Below are 26,123 nucleotides of genomic sequence, written 5' to 3'. Positions count from 1 at the left end.
CTCTCTTCTTAAAGTTACAGACTTGGCTCCTAAAGATTTACAGAGCAAAGCCCACAGTCATTAAACACCTTATATGTTAAAAGAATGCATTAAAACATGCAGCACCATTGTGTTTGTCTGTTTGTACAGTCTCAGCTTTGGCACTATTTTCCCAAACTAAGCCCCATGTACACATCTTATTTATTTTGGCAGTTTTTGGGCTACAATTCACACTTACTTAAACAAAAAGATAATGTTGTATGATTTTATTTCCTGCAGGTGACAAACACACCCATCAATGCCAACAATAACCCTGATTGTAAAGTTGACTGGCTTGTTTTATGGCACACAGTCACAATCAGAGCTGGGTGTCGAAGGCCTCTGCTCATTCTTCATCTGTGTTAGGTTTAAAGGTCAAGGCAACAGGAAGTGGCTAAGTGGCCTATGAAGGGGCTGGGCACAGCCACGGCCAGGCAGCATGACTGTGTGACACATGGCTCTGGGCACAAAATGCCTCATGAAACATATCCAACATGGGGTGATACTGGGAGCTGCTGCGTCTAAGTGTCTGCATGTGCATTTGTGTGTTCATAAGTGAAGAGTGTGTGTTTGAATGTGTGCATCAACATATGCACAGACCGTTGTAAATTACCTAGCGAGTGAGCGGCGGTTGTTTTGGAGCTGAAGAATCGTCCCAGTCCCAAGTCTCCTAGTTTCACTACTCCTGTAGCTGTGATGAATACATTGGCTGGCTTGATATCTGGAGAGGAGAGGAGAGGAGAGGAGAGGAGAGGAGAGGAGAGGAGAGGAGAGGAGAGGAGAGGAGAGGAGAGGAGAGGAGAGGAGAGGAGATTTGGTCTTTGTTCAGAAACCACACCTGTATGTACACACACATGCATGAAGTGTATTATTGAAAATATTCATTTCAGTTAATGTGGGTGCTAGTAACCGTTTCTGCTGCTTTTTCTAAAGTAATATTAATGTGACACGGATCAGCCTTTGAAATTTACTGCTCCAATATAATTGTAAGCGGCTTTTGAATAGGCGGTCTCTGCTAAGTGGTCATTAAAGCCCACAGCTATGGGTTCATTAGTGTCCCTGTGCCCTAATCAGAGTCAGTCCAACGGAAGTACACCACCTGTAGCTGAGTGTGTGTGTGTGTGTGTGTGTGTGTGTGTGTGTGTGTGTGTGTGTGTGTGTGTGTGTGTGTGTGTGTGTGTGTGTGTGTGTGTGTGTGTGTGTGTGTGCGTGCGTGCGTGCGTGCGCGTGCAGCAGCCTAAACACATGAATCCAGGAATTGATTTGAGTGGGCCCTACTGAAAGCATGTGTGCCCATAAACACTGTGTTCTCTGGTCTATGTGTTCTTTAACACCTACACTTAATCCTTCTGTCATATGCAATAAGGTCGTCCACACTGGAGAAAATTAAGTCAGTCTTAATGTTCCCTTTTTCCAGTTTTTTAAGGACTTACTACAAGTATCGTACATTTTATTCTGTTAACTAGGAAATGGAAGGCAGGAAAGTCACAGTATACAGCAACTTCTGAAGACGATTTCTCACCTTCCAGACATCGATTGGTTGCAGTTCTGTTTAGTATGCTATTAAAGATTAACTTGCAGAGACTTCAAAACTTCTTTGAGACAGATAATCCATCACAGCCAACAACTCAACAAGCTTTGCTCCTGTTGTATTGAAATGCAGTTGCAGGCAAAGACTGTTTTAGTAATCATCCATGTTTTTGGTACATTCAGGACCACCTCTCATTTTATCTTGAGGTTTATGAGTCTTCTGTTAAGGCCAAGCATCCACTGGACAATGGGACTCGACTCTCTCTCTCTGATTCTCATGGCAGTCACGTTGAAAGAGGGCAGATGCACACCTCTCCTGGGATGTTTAAAACATTGTCAAACATGATCAAACATGCATTATTTTTGTTGGTGGAACAGGAAAGTGTGCCACTCAATATCAAGGCTTCCTCCTCTAACATCCATACACTACTCTGACTTCATGACAGAAAGGATCAGTTCAAGTGAAACGTCTTCCTGACTTTGTCCGGGGCTGGTGACTGCATAGGATTCAGCATTTCAAAGTCATTTAAAGTCTCTGCAGGTTCACACACCACTGAAATAAATGAAACAAACAAATGCAAGCTAGATCATAAGAAAGTTTTTTTTTCAAATGTGAAGAAAATGTGTTTTCAAAGGCAAATGTAAGAGTTTGTTTCTCTTACTCACATAATTAATTGTATCTGTGGTTTGTTCAAACTTCATTCTCTGGATAAGTCACCATTGGTTTTATGCTTCCTTTTAACACGCCACAACATTACTAGGGCCTGAAAAATGATACTTGAGGAGTTGCAGCATTTGCACAAGTCTCAACTAGTATGTACTTTGCATTAGTTCTTTAAGACCTTTTCAAAACATTCATGGTGGCTCTCATCCAGGATTCTACAGATTTTCTTATAATGAACAAATGAGCCAAATGTGTGTGTGAGTGTACGTTAATGTTCAGTATGTGTGTGCATCAGCGCTACCTCTGTGCATGACTCTTCGGGAGTGCATGTGTTCGAGCGCACTGCAGAGCTGGACAAAGTACTTCCACACTGTTCTCTCTGGGATAAGCCTCCTCTGCTTCTTAAAGTGCTGTAAAGTCAATGCAAGTACCCACACAAGCACACATGCAGAAACACACACACATACACACACATACCGAATCAGAAAATCAAAGCAACATTAGCATACCTGAAAGAGGGAACAAATAAAACATTTTAATAGGAGTGGGAAAAGGTCTTGTGTGGCACGGAATACAACTTTAAGATGGTAGCAAAGTGTTTATGTCTGTAAGTGTTTATACAGCATCCATCCCCAGCCTCGGTCCCCAGCTCTGACTCCAGTGTTAATCGAACCCAGACCACTCTCCTCTCGGTCTGTCCCTTGCTAACCGAGCTCCGTCTCATTTTCTCTATGGCCGACAATGGAAAGCACATGCATTCTCAGGAACAGAGAGAAGAAATCTGTGGTACCTTCCAAACTCTCCCATCTGGCACACAGCTCTTTTGTTAGGTAGAGTTCAGCTTTCAGTGGCACCATAGTTCCAGTTGTTTTTACTTTATTTATTATTTATTTGGAGGGCTGAGTGAGTGGTTCTGGGTAATCAGGAGTGTGGTCCCTACCCAGAAAAGCCACAATGATGACAGAGCTTCAGCTTAAGCAAAACTATCTTATTGATCTACAGTGAGAATCATCAACAAGTGAGCGAGTCCTTCTCAAACAGCGGTGGGTAAGACTAAGAAGTTTTGCTACCAGCAAGATTTTATGGGGTATTCACATGGTTTCATTTGCAAGACAGAAAAGCCTGGATTTTAGCCATCTTAAATGAGAGCCCTGCACATGACAATTATAATTTAAGCATTTAGCAAAGACTCTTACATTGAAAAACTTATTGTAAGAGCAACAGTCCAATAACTGAACATTTTCAGGGCATCAACAGGAGAGTAACTAGATAAATCAGACCTTAAAACATTAATGAAGTGAAGACGAAGCATCCATGATGATTATTTACATTGTACTCAAGGATATTTGTCTTGAAACACGGTGCATATTTGTGCTGTATGTGCGTACATTTTACACACCACCTGTACATTCATATTATGCATCAGTAAAGGAATTGGCTTACAATTCATTCAACGGCTTCTCTGGCAAATGAAGATAATGTGTCACAAACAGGAAAACTAAAGTAAGAACTAAATAAGAACAGTGGTCACAAGCATGATCTCACCCACAATGAAATATCTGCTCAGCAACACTTCAAACTGCAAACTCGAACATGACTATCAGGCTGAATCACAAGCTATGACAGTCGCAAAAACACAAGAACATGACTAGGTTCAACAAATTTACCAAAGGGGAGCTTTATTGTATTTTAAAGTATTCCTATTATTTTGTCCATCATATATCTGTGTGTCTGTTTGCATGTATGTATCCAGAAAGTGTGAGTGATGGTGTCTTGTGGGTGATACGCGGGGTCCTTGTGTAGAATCTACTGTATACTTCTCCTGTTCCAACCTATCAACCTGTGTTCAGTGTGTTCTCTTAATGAGGCTACAATATTTATGGAAGCACATTAGGGTTGTATATATAGGAAGCAGGCTTATCTTCTATAGAAACAGAATAACCTGTCATCTTTAGTGAGGTCAGGGGTCAAGGAGGAGAAAAGACGGGACTGTTAAAATTACTGGTCCATAACCCTGATAAACACCGTGAGACAAATGGAAAGAGAGCGAAGAAAGAGAGAGGAGATGGATGGGGAGAGAGCAAATAATAGCACAATGGAAGAAGGTAAAGGACCGGTTGCAGGTGATGGTAAGAGATACAGAAAATGATGGAAGTTGTGAGAGGAAGAGAGGGATAGAGAAAGATAGATGGAGGGAGGGAGGGATAGACCTTGGCCTACATCCAAACAAAGCCTTAGTGAGAAGCCATTCTTCCCTTGCCCTCCCATTTCCATATCAGAGGACTGTTTGATGTCAATGGGGGAGCACATAGACGCCCACCAACACCACCACCACCCTCTTCTCCATGCCTTTAATAGCAAACACTGCACATGCAATATTCTGTAAGTGCATGCAAATCAAGGACCATTTGATTTCATTTGAATTCTGAGATGGTCAGAGAGAGCGCAATAGAGAATGAGGGAGGGAGAGAGAAAGGAGGAGAGAGCAGTGTGGAGGACGAGAAATCAAAAAGAATAAAAAATGTTAAATTCATGCATCGGGGGGTTCTGTTTTACATATGGCACACTGTACGAATGTGTTTACTTCACATTACTGCCCGAGGAGGGGGGGCTAAAATATGGCACGCACCTCCGGACTGCCACTGTTACATTAGAAAAAACAAATCATTTAGAACGGAGCAGGAGACAAATGGCGCAGAGGAGAGGCGTGTACTTGTCTGTAAGACTGTATGTTGTCAGCAGCCATAAGGAGATGACATAGTCTGAATGCTCCCAGCATCCTTGGTAGCTTAGCTAAGATAGCAGTGACGCTCGGCGGTTTGTTATCTTACCTCTTCAGGCTGCTGTGATATGTCTTTGTAAAGTGCATCTCTGAACATTTGCGTGAGTGTGTGCTCCATGGTTGTGTGTGCACAGTCTTTGCTTACACAGTATAACATATGTATGTATTCAGTGTGTGTGTGTGTGTACTAGATATATATCATTGGGGTGTGTGTGTGTGTGTGTGTGTGTGTGTGTGTGTGTGTGTGTGTGTGTGTGTGTGTGTGTGTGTGTGTGTGTGTGCTGAGCCTGCCATGTTCACTCTCTTGTACCGCTAATCCTCGCCTCTCCTAATTTGCTGCGTAGAACTGTGCGGATGTGGAGCTGCTGAGTATGACTGCAAACAGCTTGTCGAGCAGTGCCGATACAACGCTGCGGCATCATTTATGCATGGGAGAAGACCAGCCTTTTTACATGCACACCACTAATTTGCTATACTGGCAGGTTTTTATAATAACTGGGGGTTTGGTCTAACTCAAACAGGAATAACAGGGCAGGCCTAGGATGTGTTCGCTCTACCACTTTTGAACAACCTTGTGCCTTCTGTTCCAATTTCAACAGCAACATGTCGCATCAGAAAACCTTGTTGATCTAGGTTTAAGACATGGTCAACCTGACACATCCATGTGGCTCAAAGCCACACATTATTGTTATATTCTAGTATACATTTCCTTCTATTTTGACTCAATGCTGATTTTACTGGTTACAACCACTTAAATTATAACATCTCTTTCCTGGAGGAACCTAGCCAGGATGAAAAGCTGGGCTGCTGGACTTTTTTTTGCATTACAAATGACAAGTATTGAGGCAAAACATAACAATGTACATGAGGAAAAAAATTTGAACTTCAAGTTTATCAAACTCATTAAAATATTAACACAAATGACAGCTTTTGTGGCTGACCTCAAGATTAAATATGCAGACGATGTGAGGTAAAACCCAGCATTAAAGCCAGATAAGTCATGATCAGTATTTGTTCAAACATCCCTTACATACAACACATGCTGGAACTTTATGATCATTAGTCACTGCTTGATTTTTTACCACTTCCCTATCACAGTCTAGGCAAACGTTAACATCGACCACTGACATTAAAGATTCAAGGGGGTTGCAGGAGGCATTGTATTAGTTGGTTTTTGGTTTCACTTTGAAATGGATGATTCAGATTGACTCAGTGTCCAGGTAGTCAAAATCTTCTAACAACCACAAACCACAGACCTCCTGCCACTGTTCCTTTTGTTCTAAAAAGCCATGTCAGCAGTTTGTTGAATTCATGCTAGCATTTCTTTTGACACCAAATGTGAGATATGGTGTCTGACATCAGACATACGAGATTTTCCCTTTGTAATACAAAAATAATGGATTTTTTACTCTATTTGGACAGTCCCTGAGTGATCGCTCATAGGTTTGCTGTTGTGCAGACTTCCTTACCTTGATCATACGTGAGAGGTCCCCTGCATCCGCTAGCTCTAGGACTATGTTCAGCTCATTGTCTTCAATAAAAGACGCATGGTACTTTATCACATTGGGGTGGTTCAATTGCTGTGAGAGAAAAAAAAAAAAAATGTCATGCAGATCAAAGAAAAAGCAAACAGAAGACATATTGATGACACTTACACTTCCATGGTCACATCTAATCCAAGAGTTAAAATCATTGCTCGAAGAAGCTACAGACAGTAGCATCTTGTTGCAAACCTGATGTGCAATTTAGATCAAAACAACCCTATTCAGCTGATAAATAACAGACGTTCATGTTACAAGCTGCACAATTCACTGTACTTTCACCAGCAATTAAAACGAAACAATTGAATCCATATTTGGAATCCATATTTGATAAGCGGGGACCTAATGAGACGGTTTTGTCCTCCAGAATGACAAAGCTAGGTGACATGTCACAACAACCCCTCTGTCTGTGATGACAACCCATGTGTTAGACGCGCGCAGCGCGCGCACACACACGCACGCACGCACGCACGCACACACTCTCACACACACACACACACACACACACACACACACACACACACACACACACACACACACACACACACACACACACACACACACACACACACACACACACACACACACACACACACACACACACACACACACACGCCTGACAGGCTGACATGGCTGGCAGTCAGAAAAACAAGCATCCCAGGCTCATCGCTGGCTGAGATTCCTTCCTGTTGGTTGGTCAATAAGGTAGGAACAGCGTTCCCCGTAGTAAACAAAAAGTCTCCATGCATCCAGAGCAAGAAGAGAAAAGGGGGAGGGCGGGAGGGAGGCGCAATGAAGGGAAAGAAACAAATGACACAGTGACACAGACAAGCAAAAGGAATGATGGAGACAGGGTGGGGTGAAGAGGGAGGGAAAGAGAACAAAGGTGAGGAAGAGAAAAAAAAGAGCAGGGGAGAGATAAGGTGAGCAGAGTTAGAGAAAGGGGCGAGGGAAAAGGGAGAGATGGTGATTGGTGATGTGTGGCATGGCAATGTTTTTTTTTTTGGGGGGGGGGGGGGGGGGGGGGGGGGCTTGATGCAAGCAGACAGAGCAGTGTGACACGCGTCCTCCACTCGGCTCCGCTCTGCTTTCTCTGCTGTGATTAAAGAAATGTTCATGCTCCGGATGATGCCGAGAAGAGGGGAAGGGAGAGCACAGTACAGTACACTACGCAACACTACACTCTCCACTCCATCTCTGCATCCCTCCACAATCCCCTTTCTCACTCATTCTCTCTTTCCCTTCCTCATGTCTCCATCTTTCCTTCTCCCTCCCTTGTTCTCTCTTGCCAGATGTATTTTTGGCTCAGAGTGGCAGTTCTGCACAGCTCCACACTGTAGCACAGCCTGGGAGTGATGACAAGTCCCCCCCTACGCCTGCCCCAACCCACTCCTCTTCCACAAATTGAACCTCAGGCGGAGGATACAAAGAAATAAAGAGATATGTTCACATGCAGATGTTTATATACATGATGGAGAGGAGCCTACTGCAATACAACAATGATTCATCGGGAAACATCACATAGAGTCGTGCATGATTATGTAATTACACACCAGCGTGTGTAATTACTTAATCATGCACGACTATGTGATATATTTAGGGAAATGATGTTTTTTTTTTCTAAGATGAACAAGACACTGACTAATGCAATCTGATGGGAGAAAAATAACCATTAGAATAAAATTAGGTTACAGTGTTTATAGAGAGAACTACATGATTATAGCTAGGAATATGAACAACAACCTTTGTAAAAAGAAAGATTTGGACAGTGAACATCGAGTGAGAAAGAGTAAGTAAAAGCAGCTTGTGCCTCTCCAGCAGAAATGAATGCCTTGTGTTGCACAACATACTGACATTTTTCAATTCACTGAATCAGAAAATGAGCAGAAATTCTATTCTGGGTTGTTTGTCCATTAGAAAAGATACAAAATATGTACTAAATGTGCAAAAGAAATATATTGCTCAAAAAGACACCTACATTTTTAGTGCGTGCATCAGGTTAAATGAAGCTGGTTGCTGCCAGTTCTCTGCCGGTAAATTGCTGGTATGAACTAATTAGATGTACAATCCACACACACACACACACACGCGCACACGCGCACACGCGCACACGCAGACACGCAGACACGCACACACGCAGACACACATAACTCAGAGACGCAAAGACACAGACATCATTAGAGCTTTTCACTGCTGATTAGGGCAGATCATTAGTCTTCAAAATACAGTCCAGACTCAATAGTAACCACAAGCGAGAAGAACACACAGCTGTGGGATTTCAAGAATGGTGAAGCTAGCAGATTGGCAGGGAACAGGCCATTTCTGCAACCAACAGTCCTATCAGCGAGGATTTAGACAAAAGGACCGAGTGAGAAGTGAGGTTCTCAAGTCGAAATCATCATGCCAGAACAGGAAAATACAGATGAACGAGCAGACACAAACACAGACAGACAAACAAACAAATAGGCAGGCTGTTGAAAGGCCATGACTGAGTATGTGTGCGTGTGTGGGATCACGCGCCAGTCTGTGTGTCATTCCAGTCGGTCCATGCCAGTGTGCCTCTCATTATTCTGATTTGGCTGTGTCTCCTGTTGGCCTGTCTAGTGGGGGATAAGGCAGAAGGACTGTCTCTCTCTCACACTCAGCCCTTTATTATCAGGCTGGCTGGGCAGCGCAGGGCCGGGCATAACTTCCATGTTCACTAGCAATCATCTTACAGGATGAAAAGAAGGGAACAAAAAGCTCTGGGGTGGGTTTGGAGGGGGGATGGATGGAACGACATAGCAAATGGGTGAATAAGGTATGGACAGAAAAGACAGAAACAAGCAGAAGGGAAAGGACAGAAAAAAGGTAGATGCAGATATTAGAAATAAAGGAAATGTGGGAGATGAAATGAGAAACACAGTCACCTGAGTGTGACATTTAACCCTGCCCTGACCCCCTTCAGGAGGTCAGAGATAAAGATCCTGGCAAGCCCCGCTGTCTCATGCCATCAAGTCAATGATCTGCTAGTCAGATTACAGCTCTCTACAGGGTCTCGCCTGCATCTGAGTATCGTTGTCTTTGATTGGCCCAAAGAGCCTCAGGAGCTTCACTGATGTGTTTGAAACAAACTAATTGGTTTTGTTTTCTTTCCCTAATGTGTATGTGTGAGTGTGCGTATGTGCACAAACTGCCTGCAGTGCACACACATGCACAGAAAGGCTTTATATATGGAGGGAAACACTACCAGGAATGCATGAATGCACACACGCACACAATCAAAACACACACAACTCTGGCACACATTCAGGATCTTGCAGACAGAGGGAGATATTGAAGCTGTCATTAGTTTGTTCATTAGTATTTGAGAGCAACTCAGCTGACATGTTTATGGCAGTTTGATAAATGAAACCACTTCATCGGGGAAAAAAAAGAAAAGTAAAGCAAGAATGAGGAAAGGGAGGAGGGAAAACATCAAGAGACACATGAAGGAGAAATTTCCATGCTGATGCACTGTTGCCCGGCTCTAAATATTACAAAAAGATAAAAAACAATAGTTTTGGCATTTTAAAAAAGAGAGTCAATGTGAGCCTGGAGGAATGTAACACAGGTGCACCCCTGCACGCACACACACACACACACACACACACACACACACACACACACACACACACACACACACACACACACACACACACACACACACACACACACACACACACACACACACACACACACAGAGCTCAGAGGCATAAGGAGACAGTAATGCACATGTACTGTACAGTCACACACACTCATTCATATTCTCACTTGTGTGCACAAACACCCCTTTGCATTCATAACCATGCAAGGAAGCGCGTGCACACATGCATGTGCCCACACACCAACACAAAAATCCAAGCCGTCTGGTGCAGATCAATTGTTTTCCTGTGGTGGAGGGTCTCAGCTGAGGCACCTTAAGAGAACAGAGCGCAGCGCATGACGCCGTCTCCCTCTTCTCTGGTTTTTTTACCTTAAGGAGATCTATCTCTTTGATGCAATCTTGCCTAGCTTTGGCATCCATCAAGTCGAATATCTATCAAGAGATCAAAAGGGGAGAGAGAGAGAGAGAGAGAGAGAGAGAGACAGAGGACAGAGCGGGGTGTTATGACATATTCAAGAAATGGTAAGATGGAGAGGTGTAGAGAAAATAGAAAAAAAAACACTAAACAGAAAACATGGTTGCTGTTATCTAGAGGGTGGCGTTAGAGTGACTACAGGTGTTTCACATCTAAGCAACACGCACATATCCTTGTGCAAGGTGTGTGTGTTTGTTTGTGTGTGTGGTGTGTGTATACATGTTCAACCAAAGCATCATAGCCTCCTGGTGGTGTGTATGCTTGTATAAGTCAGTGAATACTGTATGTATGTGCAGGTATGTGTGTGCACTGTGCACATTCAGCAAGAGGAGTGAGTCATACTGTGAAGGCAGATAAGCTTGCCCCACACAGTCTTAACCGTGACAAAAATCTAAATAATCTGCATGCATGCGTAAGTGTGTGAATGTGGTAGTGGTACCTCACTAAACTTGCCTTTTTCAAACGTTTATCAACTTGTGCTTGTGTATCAATAACACTATTATGTGGCTTCATGGCTTTCTACTACAGTAAAAGCTGTTAGAGACAAGAATAGTTCAACATTTCACTATGCAAAGTGGTAGTACTGTGTCTCACCTGGACTTTCTTCAGGGCCACTGACGTGTTGTCTAACAGGTACCTCGCCCGGTACACCTCGCTGAACTGACCACGTCCAATCTTCTTCTCAATCTGAAAGTTTGCCAGCGAGTTATGGCCCATATCTGGTTGCAATGGTTTCTGGAGGAAAAATAAATTAATTAATTTGTGAACACACACGCACTGGATTACACAGTATATGCACACACACACATATTACAAGGGGGAAAAAACAAAAAAACCCCAAATGATTTACAGAGATTTTGCAGCAGTAACCATGTATTTACCACTGAATTGAACCATCTCCACAATGCTGAAAGAGCAAAGGATGAGGGCTGAAGGATGTGGGTGAAACTGTGGTAAGGCCCCAGCTTCTGTAGTTTGTTTTGCTGAGAGGCTGCTCTAGGCTGTTGATGATTTGACTGGCATTAGGCTGATGTGTCACGCTGTGAGAGGTCCTGAGGAATGTGCACACGCTTAACTGCTGTACCACGTCATCTCACTAAGGCCTATAGACCAAGGAAAGTCCTTGTTTTCTGCTATTTACATAACTAACAAATGAGCACCTAGATGTTTGGGAGTGCAGTGTTTTTCCTGAGCAATTCAAAAGTGCTAACTCACAAGTTGCAAGTCAAAATGTTACATGATTACTGTTTTAAAGATAGCATGACGGCATGATGCTTTTTATCAACAAATGAATTTTTCTGGTTAAAACAGCACTGTGACCTCCCTGAAGAAGAGGTTAAAAACTATTCCCTGACTGGACTGGATAAATAATACTATTACATAAACGCGGGCATCTTATCATTCCATCTGAAATGGTTTTTAAGTTCAGGAGTCTTCTTCCTTCCGTTGTCTGCCAAGTTATATCACTGACTGGCACTAGGCCACAGACCAAAGGACTCCTTGCCTCTCCTCATCATGATTGGCTGTGCAGGCTGAGACACTCACCTTCCACAATTACAAGAAAAAAAAAATACCCCACTCAAAAATAAACCACAATGAGCCCTTTGGATATGATGTGTGAAAAATAGCACAGAGCAGGCTGTGTGACCTTTCCAGCCTTTTGGTAAACTTGTACAAGGCGTCGGCGGGAGCAAACAGAAGGCGACAGATATCAGAATGCCACATGTCACCAGCGCTTCTGCCACTGTGGCGGTGGGAGCAGCTTAGGGGCAAACGACTTAGGACAGAGGGAAGGAAGACGAAGAGGGGGAGAAGGTTAAAAATGCGCCCCTCCTGTGCACTAACATACACAGGAGGGGAGTGTCATCACACTCATGGTAACTCTGTCAAATGGCTTCACTTGCGTTTTGCACTGATAGTTTTGTTACTAGAGCACGGACCAGAGGCGATGCAGGATTCCCTCTAGTGTCTTGTCATGGCAAAGAAAGACAATGAGATTTTAATTCAGTGAAAAATGACCAATTAAAGACAACTAAAATACAGAAAACTTAAACACCTGCCCCAAGTCTAGCTGTGTGATTAGCAGGGCTGCAACTAACAATTATTTTTAGTGAATCAATCAACTTAACGTCACTGAAATGTCAGAAAACAGTGAAATTGCTCCTCATAATTGCAAAGAACCCATGGTAATATCTTCAAATTGCCTGTTTGGTCCGGTCAATAGTAAGGTGAAGAATGTTCAGTTTACTGTGATATATAACAGAGAAAAGCAGCAAATAAGCTGAGCTGCTGGAATCAGTTGAATAAATAAACTAATTGTTTCAGCATTAGTGGTCAACTATAAGATCATGCCTTACAATGTATTCAAGACAGCAAAAGCCTTTACGGTTCATGTTGACAACACTCAGTTAATTATCTGTATGCTGACAAAATGAACCCGTGGACTGAATAATGTCTGGCAAAGATTAACCCAATAACTATTAGCAAATACAAAGACAAAAACATAATCAGTGAAGGGAAGCACAATTCAAAACAGGATTGTTCATCCTGGGGGGAGGGGGGCGTGGGGGGGGGGCATTTCATTGTTATTTAAAGTTTAAAGCTGACAGCCAAAGAAAGAGGCGTGAGCCAATTAGATGCCCTGTCCAATTAACACTTAACACCGATGAGGTGTGTACATTTTCCAGCATGACACGAACATCATCCCGAGCTGTCTGACAGTCACTGACAGAAAGCATGACACACTGGTCCACAAACCAGTGTTCAAAAATACATTCAGCAGCTCTAAAAAAAAAAAAGCTGCTACAGCTCCTTACTTACTTACTTACTTATGCTTTAACAATGGCAACATATTGTCCTAATAAACTTGGATAGAAGAGAGGCACAATGCAAATATCGACATGGTGTGTCAGATTGAAAGTGTGAACATATTGTGCAATGACTTGTCATAATGCTGACAGAAGCATTTGTGCAAAGGTTTGAGGTGTATATATATATATATATATATATATATATATATATATATATATATATATATATATATATATATATATATATGTGTGTGTGTGTGTGTGTGTATGTGTTTGTGTAGAGAGAGAGAGAGAGAGAGAGAAAGAGAGAAAGAGGGGGAGAGAGAGAGAGAGAGAGAGGACAAGAGGGCATTGCTTTCATTCGCTGCGTGGTAGCTTGACAAATGTTAGCATGAGCCTCTAAAGCGCTGTGACAACCGCCTGCTGAGAGCACAGTCTTGCTAATGTGTCCTGGCATGCCAGCCCCGTAATCACACATTTACATATGCAATGACCTACATTTGCATGTCAGATCGCACACTGTCCGGCATGATTAACAGTGGGCACCTCCCCATGTGGAGTCGCCCTGGGTGGCAGCAGAGGCCGTGCGAGGGCGGAAGAGAGGGCTGGAGGGAGGGCGGCTTTTTTGGCAGCCAAGGGGCCGGGCTGCCAGGCAGGATTATGTCAGCCAGCGGCCCCAGCATTAGACACTTCATTAGAGCTAATCTGTTTAGCAGTGGGCAGTGTATGTAAACTTCACAGGCCATTTGCGGCACCTCTTCGCCCCCTGGCCTGGCCTTCAAAGGGCAGCCAGGCCAAAGCTGACTGACAGGCCGTCTCATCTGCAGCACACGGGTGTCACACAATCAGGAGCTCCTAGCTGAAACACAAGGCCCTGACATACACACAGACACACACAGACAGGGATACACACAGGGACATCACAGAGGACTGACCCTGAATGATGCAAGGGTCAGTGTGTGCACAAAACTGGGAGGAAGGAGTTACACAGACTACTGCTTATACAGATCTTAACTTGATGGTTCACGTGTATGTTAAATATGATGGTAGAGGCCAAAGATGAAGGACTGCCTATTGGACTTTTGGTCTTGTGTATCTTATTTAAAAAAAAAATCAATCAATGATCACTTTTTAACATTTATCCTTCACATATAAATCTTAAGAGGAAAAAAACTAAAAACAAATACTCTAATGCTGGGCAATACAAACAACTGTATCAATAGAGGTATCACATGTCAAATGTCAGAAATGATCACTTACTCCAGGTCTATACTATAAATAAAGGCTGAGAGAAAAAAGCGTTCGGCTCATTCATTATTGCCATCTCTTTCTAAATTCTGATGTTCATATTACAGACTTTCTTCATCTTTTTCTTGGCTTACATTTCCGAGGTGTACCATGTGGCGCACTTACTCTTTTAACTCACATCAGTCTGGTTGGTGATGGGGACAAGCCGTAGGGAATGGAGATTAAGTGGCAGCCGTGCAAGGTATTATGGGTAATGTCTGTGAGGGACAGCGTGTCTTGGGTATAAAGGTGACATGCAACCGCCATGGGCAACTCACTAGCAGGAGGATTGAAAGAGGGGGGGGGGAGAGAGAGAGAGAGACAGAGACAGGGAGAGAGAGAGAGACAGAGACAGAGGGAGAGGGAGAGCAGACAGACAGCTCATCGGAGGAAGTGTGATTTGGCCTGCCCAATAATGACACCATTGCCAAACACAACTGACAAGACACATGGAGAGTGGAAGAGGGAATGCGGAAGACAGGGAGAGGGAGAGGGGGGTGGGGGGGAGACAAGCAGCAGAGGGGAGAGGGTGTGATGTGACAGCCCAGCAGTGCCAACGGCTGCCACAGAAAGGCCAGCGGCGGCAGGAGAGACACAGAGAGGGATGCAGAAAGAGAGAGAGGGAAATGTCCACACTTAGCCAGCTACATTTAAGAACCAATCTCTCCCTTTTGGCACACTGTTCACACTGAACCAGCATTTTATTCACCTGTGGCCACATATTTTGCTGTGGATGGGGGAATACGATTAGCCAACTATGGAAAAATGAGAGGAAATGACAGAAGAAAAGATGGGAAATTACACGCAACAAGGCCAAATGTGAACACGCAGGTCATGGTCAGTGCCTTAACCCCGAGGCCATCAGGGTGACCCATGACGCAACCTTCTGTTGTTTGCTGACGAAAACGAAAAGAAGAAGAAATTTTGTCATTTGTTTTCTTACTGTTAAAGCATTTTAGTTTGGGCGGGTGTCTCCATGAAAACGGGTTACTGTTGATGTGGTCTCCAAGAGAGACAGGCAGGGATACAAGAGGAGACAGAGACAACAACTGGCAGGCAGGGGGGCCATTCCCACCCTCACCAGTCATTTACCCCCTTGAGCATGGCACCATGCAATATTCATCCTTAGCCAGCCAGCCAGTGAGCCAGCCAGGCAGTCAAACCGGCAAGATTCACCCCACAGGTGCTTCTCATTCCTCTCCTCTCAATCTGCTCCACAACTGCACCGCCTTGTCTCAGCGCTTACAGACAGATCCGTGTCTGTCAAAGTCTGCAGTGACTATCAAAATCTGATCTGAGGGAGCCTCCTCACCAACCCTCCCACTCACTCAAAGAGCAAATGCGCCATTAAAAATGCACATCTTACCAGCTCATCTCGTTTACCTAATGCATATGCATCATACCTCCGGGACCAAGAGAAATGATATTGCAAGCGATACAGAATATCCCTCATCAGATATACAATTCAGATTTCTTCAGGAGGAGGCTGGTGGGTTTTTTTCCCCACCGTGCTACTGTGCAGACTGAACCTTGGGAAAGTGTGAAACAGATACAGGACTTGTTGAAAGACACCCATCTGGATGCTGGTTAGACAGCCATCTACATATTCGAACTGACTCTCTCTCTCTCCATCTCCCACTAAATGTGAAATCAGCTCAGATGTGCTCTGTGAGAGTGGAAAAACATGATGCAACATAGAAAGTTCACTGTGCTACGGATAAGTTAAGCACAAAAAGTGGGCCTGGAATTAACACTGATGTAAACTGCTGGAAATAGACTGAAAAACAGAGAGAGAAATAATTAAGCGTGAACAATAACACATAATCAACTGTTGGGAGATCAGTGGAAGATCTAGTCTCTGTGTGCGAATGCGTGGGGGTTTGCCTAAGTGAAATTGTGAAATGAATCATTAGAGCTTTTATTTGACTTTCTTCTATGTGCACCCAATTTATCCTTAATTTTGCAATTACACATCTTAGAATAAATTAACCCCCTTGGCAATTCCGGTGTTAATGTTGCAGTGCCCTTGCACACGCAAGAAAAACAACAACTGAGAGTACAGGCCTATTTTTAGTGTTGTTTATTTCTGAAAAAAAAAAAATCCACATCTACTCTGGGGCATATGGATGATTCTCTTTGTTTAAAGTCTATTCAATAGTTATGGAGGCAAAAACATCCTTCTGGAAAGAAATCAATGGGCCTGATGTTGGAGGGCGGTATTAAAATCCAACAATGACCAGCCCTGCACAGAGCAAACCTGAGTTGTATCGAACCAAGAGAGGCATGCAGGGAGGCCAAGCTCTGCCAGCCTCCAGAGCTCTGATCAATAGAAACAACTCAACATTCATCCACTTCTGTCTATCTCACACACAGGCTACAGTGGTCTGAAGGATGCTCAGACTGCAAGCACAACTTGATCGACGCAGAGAAAAAAAAGGGTAATACAGAATATTTGCAGTTCAAAATGTGCCGGAGCTGGTACTCTGGTAAGCATTATGCTTGCAATGAATGGATAAATGGATTACATCACACTCATTAAATACGACTCCCTTCTCAATTAAAATAATGAAACATTACATGCGAAGATAAAGCAGAGCTGCTGTTTCGCATTGAATTATGTTGGTAATACAGTAACAAATTTCAGTACCCGAGATCATATCTGAGAGTGTAACTTAAGAGAGCAAGAGAGAGACAGATAGACTATGTCACCCCTGCAGCTTGTTGAAGCCACAGGCAGCCATTAAGTGTGGCTACACTTCAGAAAAATCGACACAGACAACACTGGTCCAGTTTCTGCAATGTGGGTAGCACGGTAACACTGTCGCCTCACAGCTAGAAGGTCCCCGGTTCGAATCCCGCTGTGGGTGCCGGTGGCGTGTCCTCCACCATGCCTTCGGTACCTGCTGCTCGAGGAAAAAAGGGGGCCTTTCTGTGTGGAGTTTGCATGTTCTCCCCGTGTTCACCGGGTTTCCTCCTTAAATAACCCCCACTAAAAACATGCAAGAAGATCACCACCTGACCATTGGTGACGAAAAAAGGATGGGTCCCCGGGTGCAGGCGTCCGAGGAACGACGGACCAAGATGGGTTAAATGCGGAGGAAGCAATTTCACCAAAACATGGCATGTGTGCAGTCTCCTACCTGTAGCATGTGTGTGCAGTGATCAATAAAAGTAAAATCTTAATCTTAATCTTAATCTTAATGTAACGCTGTGTGTTTGATAGCCTGAAAGTCGAGAAAGTCAACTGCAGCCACAGCCAATGTTAGCATGCCTACAGCCAGTGCTGAAGATGGTGAACACTCCACAGGCGACAAAACTTACAGCGAGACATCAACAACTTCATCTTCAGGTAATTAGCTCGATGAATAACTGGGCTTTTTTCACCATCTCAGTTGATGTTAGCTTTGCATTTTCACTGGCGTTAGCCAACAATCAGCCACTGGCTGCATCCAAAATTCCTTACCAATGTGCTGCTTAGTATGTTAAAACAGTATGTGACAGTATTTTTTAGCATGTCCAAAACCCGAAAGAAAAGAATTGCATACTGCATACTGGAAATATACAGTATGCAAGCACTGCAGTAGTGACGACAACAACAACATTGTCACACGAGACACACACAACAGTGTCTCATGCTTTTCCCTGGTGACAGGCTGACAGGCTGAAGGTTATAGGGACAGGTTTGGGAAGGGAAAGAGAAGTAGAGAGAGGGTTTTATTTTGTGTGAAAAATGTTCTAAATAAATAACAAAATGTTCTAAATAATAACAATATTGAAACTAAGACATTCGGATTCATCTTTTACAATTGAAATGAATCATTTTGTTGAGTAAAAAAAAAAGGGTACTGTTGGGTGCCAGCACTGGTACCGGTACTAGCTCTAATATGAACAGTAACCAAGCCTACAGGGAAACAATTTGTACTGCCACAATCCTCATTAAATTTAAAGTCACCCTCAAGTCAAAAATGTGAATTTCTTCCTTTTCCTGTTTGAGCTTCATGTGTAAAATGATGTACAGAATGTGCAGTTTGACACTGCAGGGCTGAAAATCTGATTTCAAGAGGCGGGCGTACGAGCATGATGTGTGTCACAAAGAGTTTAGCAGCCAATCCTGGTGCAATATTCAGCCTGCACAAGTGTAATGTGGAGACCTGAAGCCTCCAGTGCATATACACTGAGAAAGGGCTTTACAGTGAAGTAGGAGACATCATGTGCAGTTAAACTTGTGAAGTGAAGAATATTTGTGTATTCATATATTCTGGAATTTCACTAAAGGAGAAGGAGTAGGTGCTATTTTATCAGGATTTTAATGCCGTGATTATACTTTCCTTTCTGCAAAAAACATGTCAGACACATATTAGAAAACTTTTATGTATGCCTTAATACATATGTAGAGGGGATCTTAGAAAATAATAAAGAATTAATAAAATCACTCACTAAATGATAGCATAAAATGTGACATGACTATAATAAAGGATTTACTGAAATAGAAACATAACAGGGCTGGACCATATGGATAACGTTTTGATAAAGTACATTTTTTTTACATTTTACATTGGTGGCAAGGTGGCACAGGTGGTAACACTGTCGCCTCACAGCTAGAAGGTCCCAGTTCGAATCCCGCTGTAGGCGCTGGTGGCGTGTCCTCCACCATGCCTTCAGTGCCTGCTGCTCGAGGAAAAAGGGGGCTTTTCTGTGTGGAGTTTGCATGTTCTCCCCATGTTCACCTGAGGTATCCTCCTTAAAATGTACCCCCACTAAAAACATGCAAGAAGATCACCACCTGACCAATACTGAACTGGTCCCCAGGCGCTGGTCGGCTGGCAGCCCACTGCTCCTGGTCCGACGCGGAGGAAGGACGGTCCAAGGATGGGTTAAAGGCGGAGAATAACTTTTGCATATGCATGGCGTGTGCAGTTTCCCCTCCTAACTTCGCATGTTGTGTGTAAAATGTGACTAATAAAGGGATTACTTCTTCTTTTAAAAGACCACATTGAGAAACTTTTAATGCATCAATTGACTTCATTGTGTCTGCGTTAAGCCATTACAGTGACGTGTATCTGAAAAATCAAGATAGATCATATTGTTGCAACAACCCTATGAATCTAACACTGCCATACAGCAGACTTGCTCTCAATGGCCTAAAATGATCAGAGACTTAAAAAGGCAACAGCTACCCGAGCATGAAAGTTCTGACAAAATACCTGGTTACTGACTATTTTCACCTTCTCACTTCACGTGTCATCGTACACAACCGTTTACAACCCTGGTTGTCAGTGTTCATGTGTGAGTCTGTGTGTGGACGGTACCTGGGGTTGAAACACTGGCACGGCTGCTTGCTGTCCTTGTGGCTGCGTGTCCATATCCATGGTGTTAGGAGCTTGATCCTTTGCACCTCTAAAGCAAAAAACACAACTTCTAGTTAGCTGACTGAAGGTGGACCATCAGACAAAACACTCAGCTGTCATTTGCTTTAAAAAATCTCATTGGATTCTACAATAACATTTGACTACAATTAAAATCCACAAATCAACTAGTCAACTCTCTGTTGTTCAGTACCAAACCAGTGAGAGCTAGTTGCTGTCAGAGTGTCCTGTTTCAGCAGAACTGGATCCCACGTCATGCCTGTGGATTTGACACTCTTTGTCTGGGTCCCTCTCAAGTTGCAGCACGGCAGAGCTACCGCAGGCAGTGATATTAATCTAAACAAAGCAGAGATAATGCCACTGCGTGTTTCCTTGGCATTCCTCCAAGGACCCTTTCATGGGAATTACTGGTTATATCAGCATTTAAGCAGTTCCACTTCATTTTCTGTTTTCTGAGAATATAGGTCACACAGAGGTGAGTGTGTTGGGTATGGGTGGATGCCATGGTGCTGTATAATTGCATGTTCTGGCTTGTAGCCTAGAAGCAAGCTAATTGCATAAGACACTCCACCACCAGTTGCTTGGCTTTTCACCGCGCTTAAAACAAACAGTGCCATAATATGAAATGTTACCTGAATGAATAATTTACACAAATCTTTGAAAAAAAAAAGCATGATGCAAAAATTATATTCACACATGCAATTAGCTTCTGATTCCAGTGTCTCCTCTCAACTCCTGTATGTGGGAAGATTTTGACAGACGCTCTAGGATCATTTGCAGTGCATACTGTAACGCACATAATATGGTTGCACAGTCTAACAATTAACACCAATTTACGTAGAATTTACACAGGATACAATGCAACCATGTATCATCCACAACACCCATATATGTGAGGTGAGGTGTTTGCATGTACTCAACATACAAAATTAAGCAAAGGAAATGAGTGCGCACATCATTGCTGTGATGTTTGAGTGCGTGCACATGGGGGCCAACAGATGCATTTGCACAAACACTTGGTGCTTGTGGAGAAAATGGAAATAGCTAATGTTGGAAAGCATCAACAAGTAGAAACTAACGACAGAAGCAGATTGAAAAAAGTACACTTTGCATATTTGGTAGTCAATAAGGGGGAAAAAAAAGATGACCAAGAGTTCTGCTCTATATGGCTGGTCTACCGATCCAGATTCCAATGTAGGGATTTAGGATTTTACCACTATCTGCTATCTCATGTGTGCAAACACAAATGGACATACACACATTAAAGTTCCACACAAAAGGAAAGGGACGCAACACACTTCACAGTGGAACATTTGCATGTTTTTCCACTAGAGTGAAGGCCGTCTGTCTGCGGATCTGTCATTCTGTCATTTGTGTATTACTAACTGTCTTTCTATCTCTGTTGCCTCAAACCTCCCCGGCCAATTAAAAATCCCCTGGTACAACAGAGCGGAGAATGGCACAGAGGAGCTGTCTCTCTGCTAATGTCGTCAGTCCCATTCACTAAAGGCTAATGATACTAATTAGACATCTGCCATTAATATATACATATATATGCGTGGCATTGTAAGTGCGTGTTTGTGAGGCTTAAATGTGTGTATAAGACGGCATATGTATGTGTGCGGGTGAGGCACGTATTTTGCAAATACTGTGGTTGTTTATTTTAGATGAGCTCATCTTTTTTTCTGGGGGTTTGCTGGCCTTCATGTGAGCTTTGAAGATCATGAAAACAAGTGTTTACACAACACCATTTCTCCTGGGATTGCATTGACTATATAGGGAATATTATTTTCTGAAATTTACATTGAAAGCTTGTTTCAAACAAATTTAAAATCAATTTAAATGTAAACTTAAAACTTAAAAGCACCCACTGCTGGAGGCAAAAAAGGCAAACTAGAAAAACATTGTTAAACGTCCAATTCTGAATCTTTTGGTTCTTATTTTAACTTAATATATGCACTAAAGAAAAACCATTTTTGAAAGCCAAATATTGCCGTGGCTTGCGCAAAGGCCTAACTCTGGTTAGGCTGCCTAGATTTACCAATGACACCATACTTATGTTCCCATCTTCAGAGTGCCAAACTGGGTTGAAAACATAATTCCCTACATGTATAAACATAAACGATAGTCCCAGTCTGCTCTACCCACCAATCACCATAACCTTTTAAACATAACCACATTAATGAGTTTATTTGTCAAGTTAACAAAGGTATTGTCTGTCAAATATCTGTCTTACTATGTTTCTCTTGACGTTACAGGAGTGGTACATGTGATGAAAAGGTGTCATCCTCATTAATATGCAGATCTATGCAATGTGTTTAGATCACTTAGTCCATGGGGGAAACGTGATCTCAAAGTGAAACTTGCATTATGTGTTGAATTAGTATGTTCACAAGGCTGACTACCACAAACAGACAGCACCATTACAATCCACTGACCCACATACTGAGTCCCATGGTGACAGGATAATTCTAAACCATAACGGGCTAAAAATGATTATTATAATGAAAGTTTGTGATTACGTCTATAAATTTAATGATCATGTAAATTGCTAAAAACAGTTGTTATAATGCCAGTGATCATTATCATGATAAGGACTTATAAACAAAAGTAAATCTTTTAAAATGTTATTTTTTTAATTCTTACTCAAGTCAGCCCTTAATATTTGTAATATAGAAGATAGGAAGTATATTAAAAATGGGGCCTATTAGAGAGAAATTCAGTGGACGGCTAGCTGGTTGTCGTGGCATTTTGATGTCAGTGTCACGGGGGACTTCACATGTCATCCACCCAGGCAGCCCTCCTGCCTCTTTTAGTGATTCTTTGCACTTCAGCCTTGTGTTTTGTTAGATTGGGGATGGCACCCTTAGTCCTCTCCCTAACCGTCTTGTGTTTCTGGCTGTATACGTGTCAAAATAACCAGGGGGCATCTGGGCTCCCTGACATTCTTTTGCCTCCCACATCCCACGTTAACGAGATCAATTAAGACTGCCATGTTAAATTAACGCACACACCAGGAAACGGCACAATTAACGAAGCTAACTCAATCAAACGAGGCAGGGTCGCGCTCTCGGGCTCCCACTCACACCGAGTTCAAGTAATGCGCAAGCGATCAAAAGCAAAGACTTGTCCTGGTGAACGGACAAGTACAACACACATGCTGATGTCAACTTTCATCATGTGAACCTTAAATCCACTAAATCTCTCTCTTCATAAACCCTGCTCCACTGTCTCCACTGTTACTCTCATTATCTCTGATCCACCCAAGGCCCTGCTCTCATCACAGAAAGGGATTTTTGATTTTCTACAACATCTGGGGGGGAGCAAACAGCCCTGGAAACTCAAGGTACCAGTCTGCCTGCCTTCCTATCATGGGGACACAAAATGGTGGCTGACTGGTAAGGATTTTGGCAGCAGCAGCTAAAAGCTTTTTCCCCCAACTATTCATGGATACATGTCAGAGACTAGCTCAGCGCTTTGGTCTGAGACAGCCGCAAATATATGCGACAGGACAGATCCATGTTTAGAGTCCTGCAGAATCAATACATGCTGAACACGTGGTTACAATATGATGATTGTAGCATGTAGCTAAAATCATAATATATATACTTTAAATCTAAGTTTTACCATCGACACTCATTTTAGTGTCTTTGGTGTCATCTTGTAGCAGTGAAGTGGCAACTGTTGACTGTCAAACCATTACATTAACCCATCATTTCCATTATGGTTAGGCTGTCAGGTGTGAATAAATAATTTCTTTGCAGATAGAAATTAGCAAGATATACAATTCCTTTCCAGATTCTATTCAATTTTTTCCCAAATTTTGTGTTTTCCATTTTAATTTTTCTGACTTCTGTGTTTTACGATTTAAGTACATTTTGTCATCAGAAAGAGCATCTAATTGTGGCAGATTAATAAAATGTCAACAATTCTAAACTGACCTTCTGCAGGTCAGCCTTCATATACAGCTCGAACAGCGTGGGTCTGATGGAGGCTACTCTCACATCAGGAAATGCTCCTCCTTATTTACAATGTTTTACCAGAAACTGACACAGCGTTTTTCATTTTTTCATTCACATTTTTCATTTTTTCCAACAGAATATCTCACTCCATGCATGCAGGCAAAGTCTTCACAAACTCGCGTCTTGCAAGTGGCTGCATTTGTTCAAGACATCTCAGTGCGTGTGATGGTAAAACACAGCAGCATAGTTTCTTTTATGTTCATTCGCTCTGTGACAGAATGCTTATAATGGTAGGGAAAACCCTGATTCAGTTTTATTATCACTGTCCGCAATTCTGTCCATGTTTTCTGCAAGTTTTCATTTCTACAGTTGTGCGCTAGCAAGAACACCATTCATCTCTCTGACAAACTGATGGTTGTTTTTCTGGTGAGGAAAGTGAAAAAGTCTCATCCAGACCACCAACCACTCACTGTAAACAAACATTGTTTTCTGACTGTGTTCCATCTAATGTGAGACTCCAGCCTGACATTCTCACAGCAGGCCCAATCACACGTAGGTAATTATGAGATGGAGGAGAAGCCGAGTGAGGCAGAACAAGAGGAGGAAAGAAAAGGATATTAACAAGAAGACTCAGCAGTTTTCTGTGATCGGAATTCTTTGTTCTCACACTTCCAGCACACACATCATTTGTTCATTGTTCTTCTTCCTTACTTGAGACACAACAATATCTCTTGCCCTCTTCCTATCGTATTCATATCACATTTGTGATATATTTGGAGCTATTATGCTGTTTCTGCACCTCTGTTTCACAGCACTTAGGTCTAGAATTTATCCATGATAAGAAAAACTGTCACAAGCTGTTATTATGTCACAAAAAATGCATAGATAGGACATCCATCAAACTCCTCAGGATTACAAACATGCATAAAAGAGTTTCTGTTATTTGGACATTAGCGTCCTGTTACCGGGAATATCTGTTGAAGACATCCAACATATTTAAATCACTTCATAATTTCCAGTGAAAATAATTTCCGAGTTAAACGTAAAAAAAAACACCCGCACAGATTACATTGCAGACCATTTTGCAGCTGTCGGCTAAAACGCTGTCGCTCAATACAGGAATCTCAAAAATTGTTGCTTCCATTCATAACTTAGACATAAAACCACAGGAAAACAGGGCCCATAAACAAATAATATTTGACGAGAATTTCTCCCTTTGTCCCCTTCTCTTTCCTCTTACTTCTCTAGATTTTACGGCTGCAACAACAACAACAACATATTAAATGTATTAAAATCGATTATAAAAATAGTTGGCAACAAATCTCATCATCGATTAGTTGGGTCTATGTTGTGATGCACGAAATGCACTATGGCAACGTCTCCTTAGGTGAGGACAGTAAGCCAGCCAATGCCACGCCTTGTGTAGCTCACATGATGAATTACAGGAAATGACCTCTGTTTTGTCTCTCGGGTGAACACTAAAAAATGGCGCCGGCAAAGACTAACAATACAGCCGAGAAACGCAATATTACAGGTTTTCATTTAAAGACTAACGTAAAGCACAGAAATGCCTTCCATCTGATCTTTTCTTCCGTTTCAGACCTCTGATAGCTATTTCAAAGCTAACACTTGGTAAAGCCAACAGCCCTGATAAAGCTTGATTTATCACAACATGGAGAGAAAACAGACAGAAGGTATTTCTGTCCATTACATTTGTTTTTAAATTAACCTGTAATCATGTGTCTGTCTGCTCAAATGGACACAAGTCTGCCCAAGTTGGCAGATTCAGCAAATACTATTAGTACTTGATATACAAGGGGCATAACATACCTTTATGGAGTTTTTTGAATTCTTTATTCTAAAGTGAATCCTTCATTTCTTCCTAACAGAAACTTGAGCAATATTTGATCAAACATTTATTAGTTATGCTTCCCTTTTATTCCCAGTGCATGGCCGTATCCCAAATGTCCATTCATTTAATGATAGATAGATAGATAGATAGATAGATAGATAGATAGATAGATAGATAGATAGATAGATAGATAGATAGATAGATAGATAGA

At 42.4% G+C, this 26,123-nt stretch overlaps 1 protein-coding gene across 1 annotated transcript in view; it reads right to left on the bottom strand.

Moving 5' to 3' along the window:
• The window catches only part of nek7 (NIMA-related kinase 7), a 42,415-nt gene extending 22,291 nt beyond the window's left edge, over nt 1–20,124 (bottom strand). The window contains exons 1-6 of the mRNA XM_070961638.1: nt 20,042–20,124; nt 11,230–11,370; nt 10,530–10,592; nt 6,464–6,574; nt 2,514–2,622; nt 632–739 (exon numbers count right to left, since the gene is read on the bottom strand). Of these exons, the coding sequence (XP_070817739.1) occupies nt 632–739; nt 2,514–2,622; nt 6,464–6,574; nt 10,530–10,592; nt 11,230–11,370; nt 20,042–20,101 (592 nt within the window). The 5' untranslated portion in view covers nt 20,102–20,124. The remainder of the gene's footprint in view (nt 1–631; nt 740–2,513; nt 2,623–6,463; nt 6,575–10,529; nt 10,593–11,229; nt 11,371–20,041) is intronic.
• Nucleotides 20,125–26,123: the final 5,999 nt, after the last annotated feature.

This window comes from Chaetodon trifascialis, chromosome 4 (assembly GCF_039877785.1).
Source record: "Chaetodon trifascialis isolate fChaTrf1 chromosome 4, fChaTrf1.hap1, whole genome shotgun sequence".
NCBI lineage: Eukaryota > Metazoa > Chordata > Actinopteri > Chaetodontiformes > Chaetodontidae > Chaetodon > Chaetodon trifascialis.
This window is presented reverse-complemented; position numbering and strand designations above follow the sequence as displayed.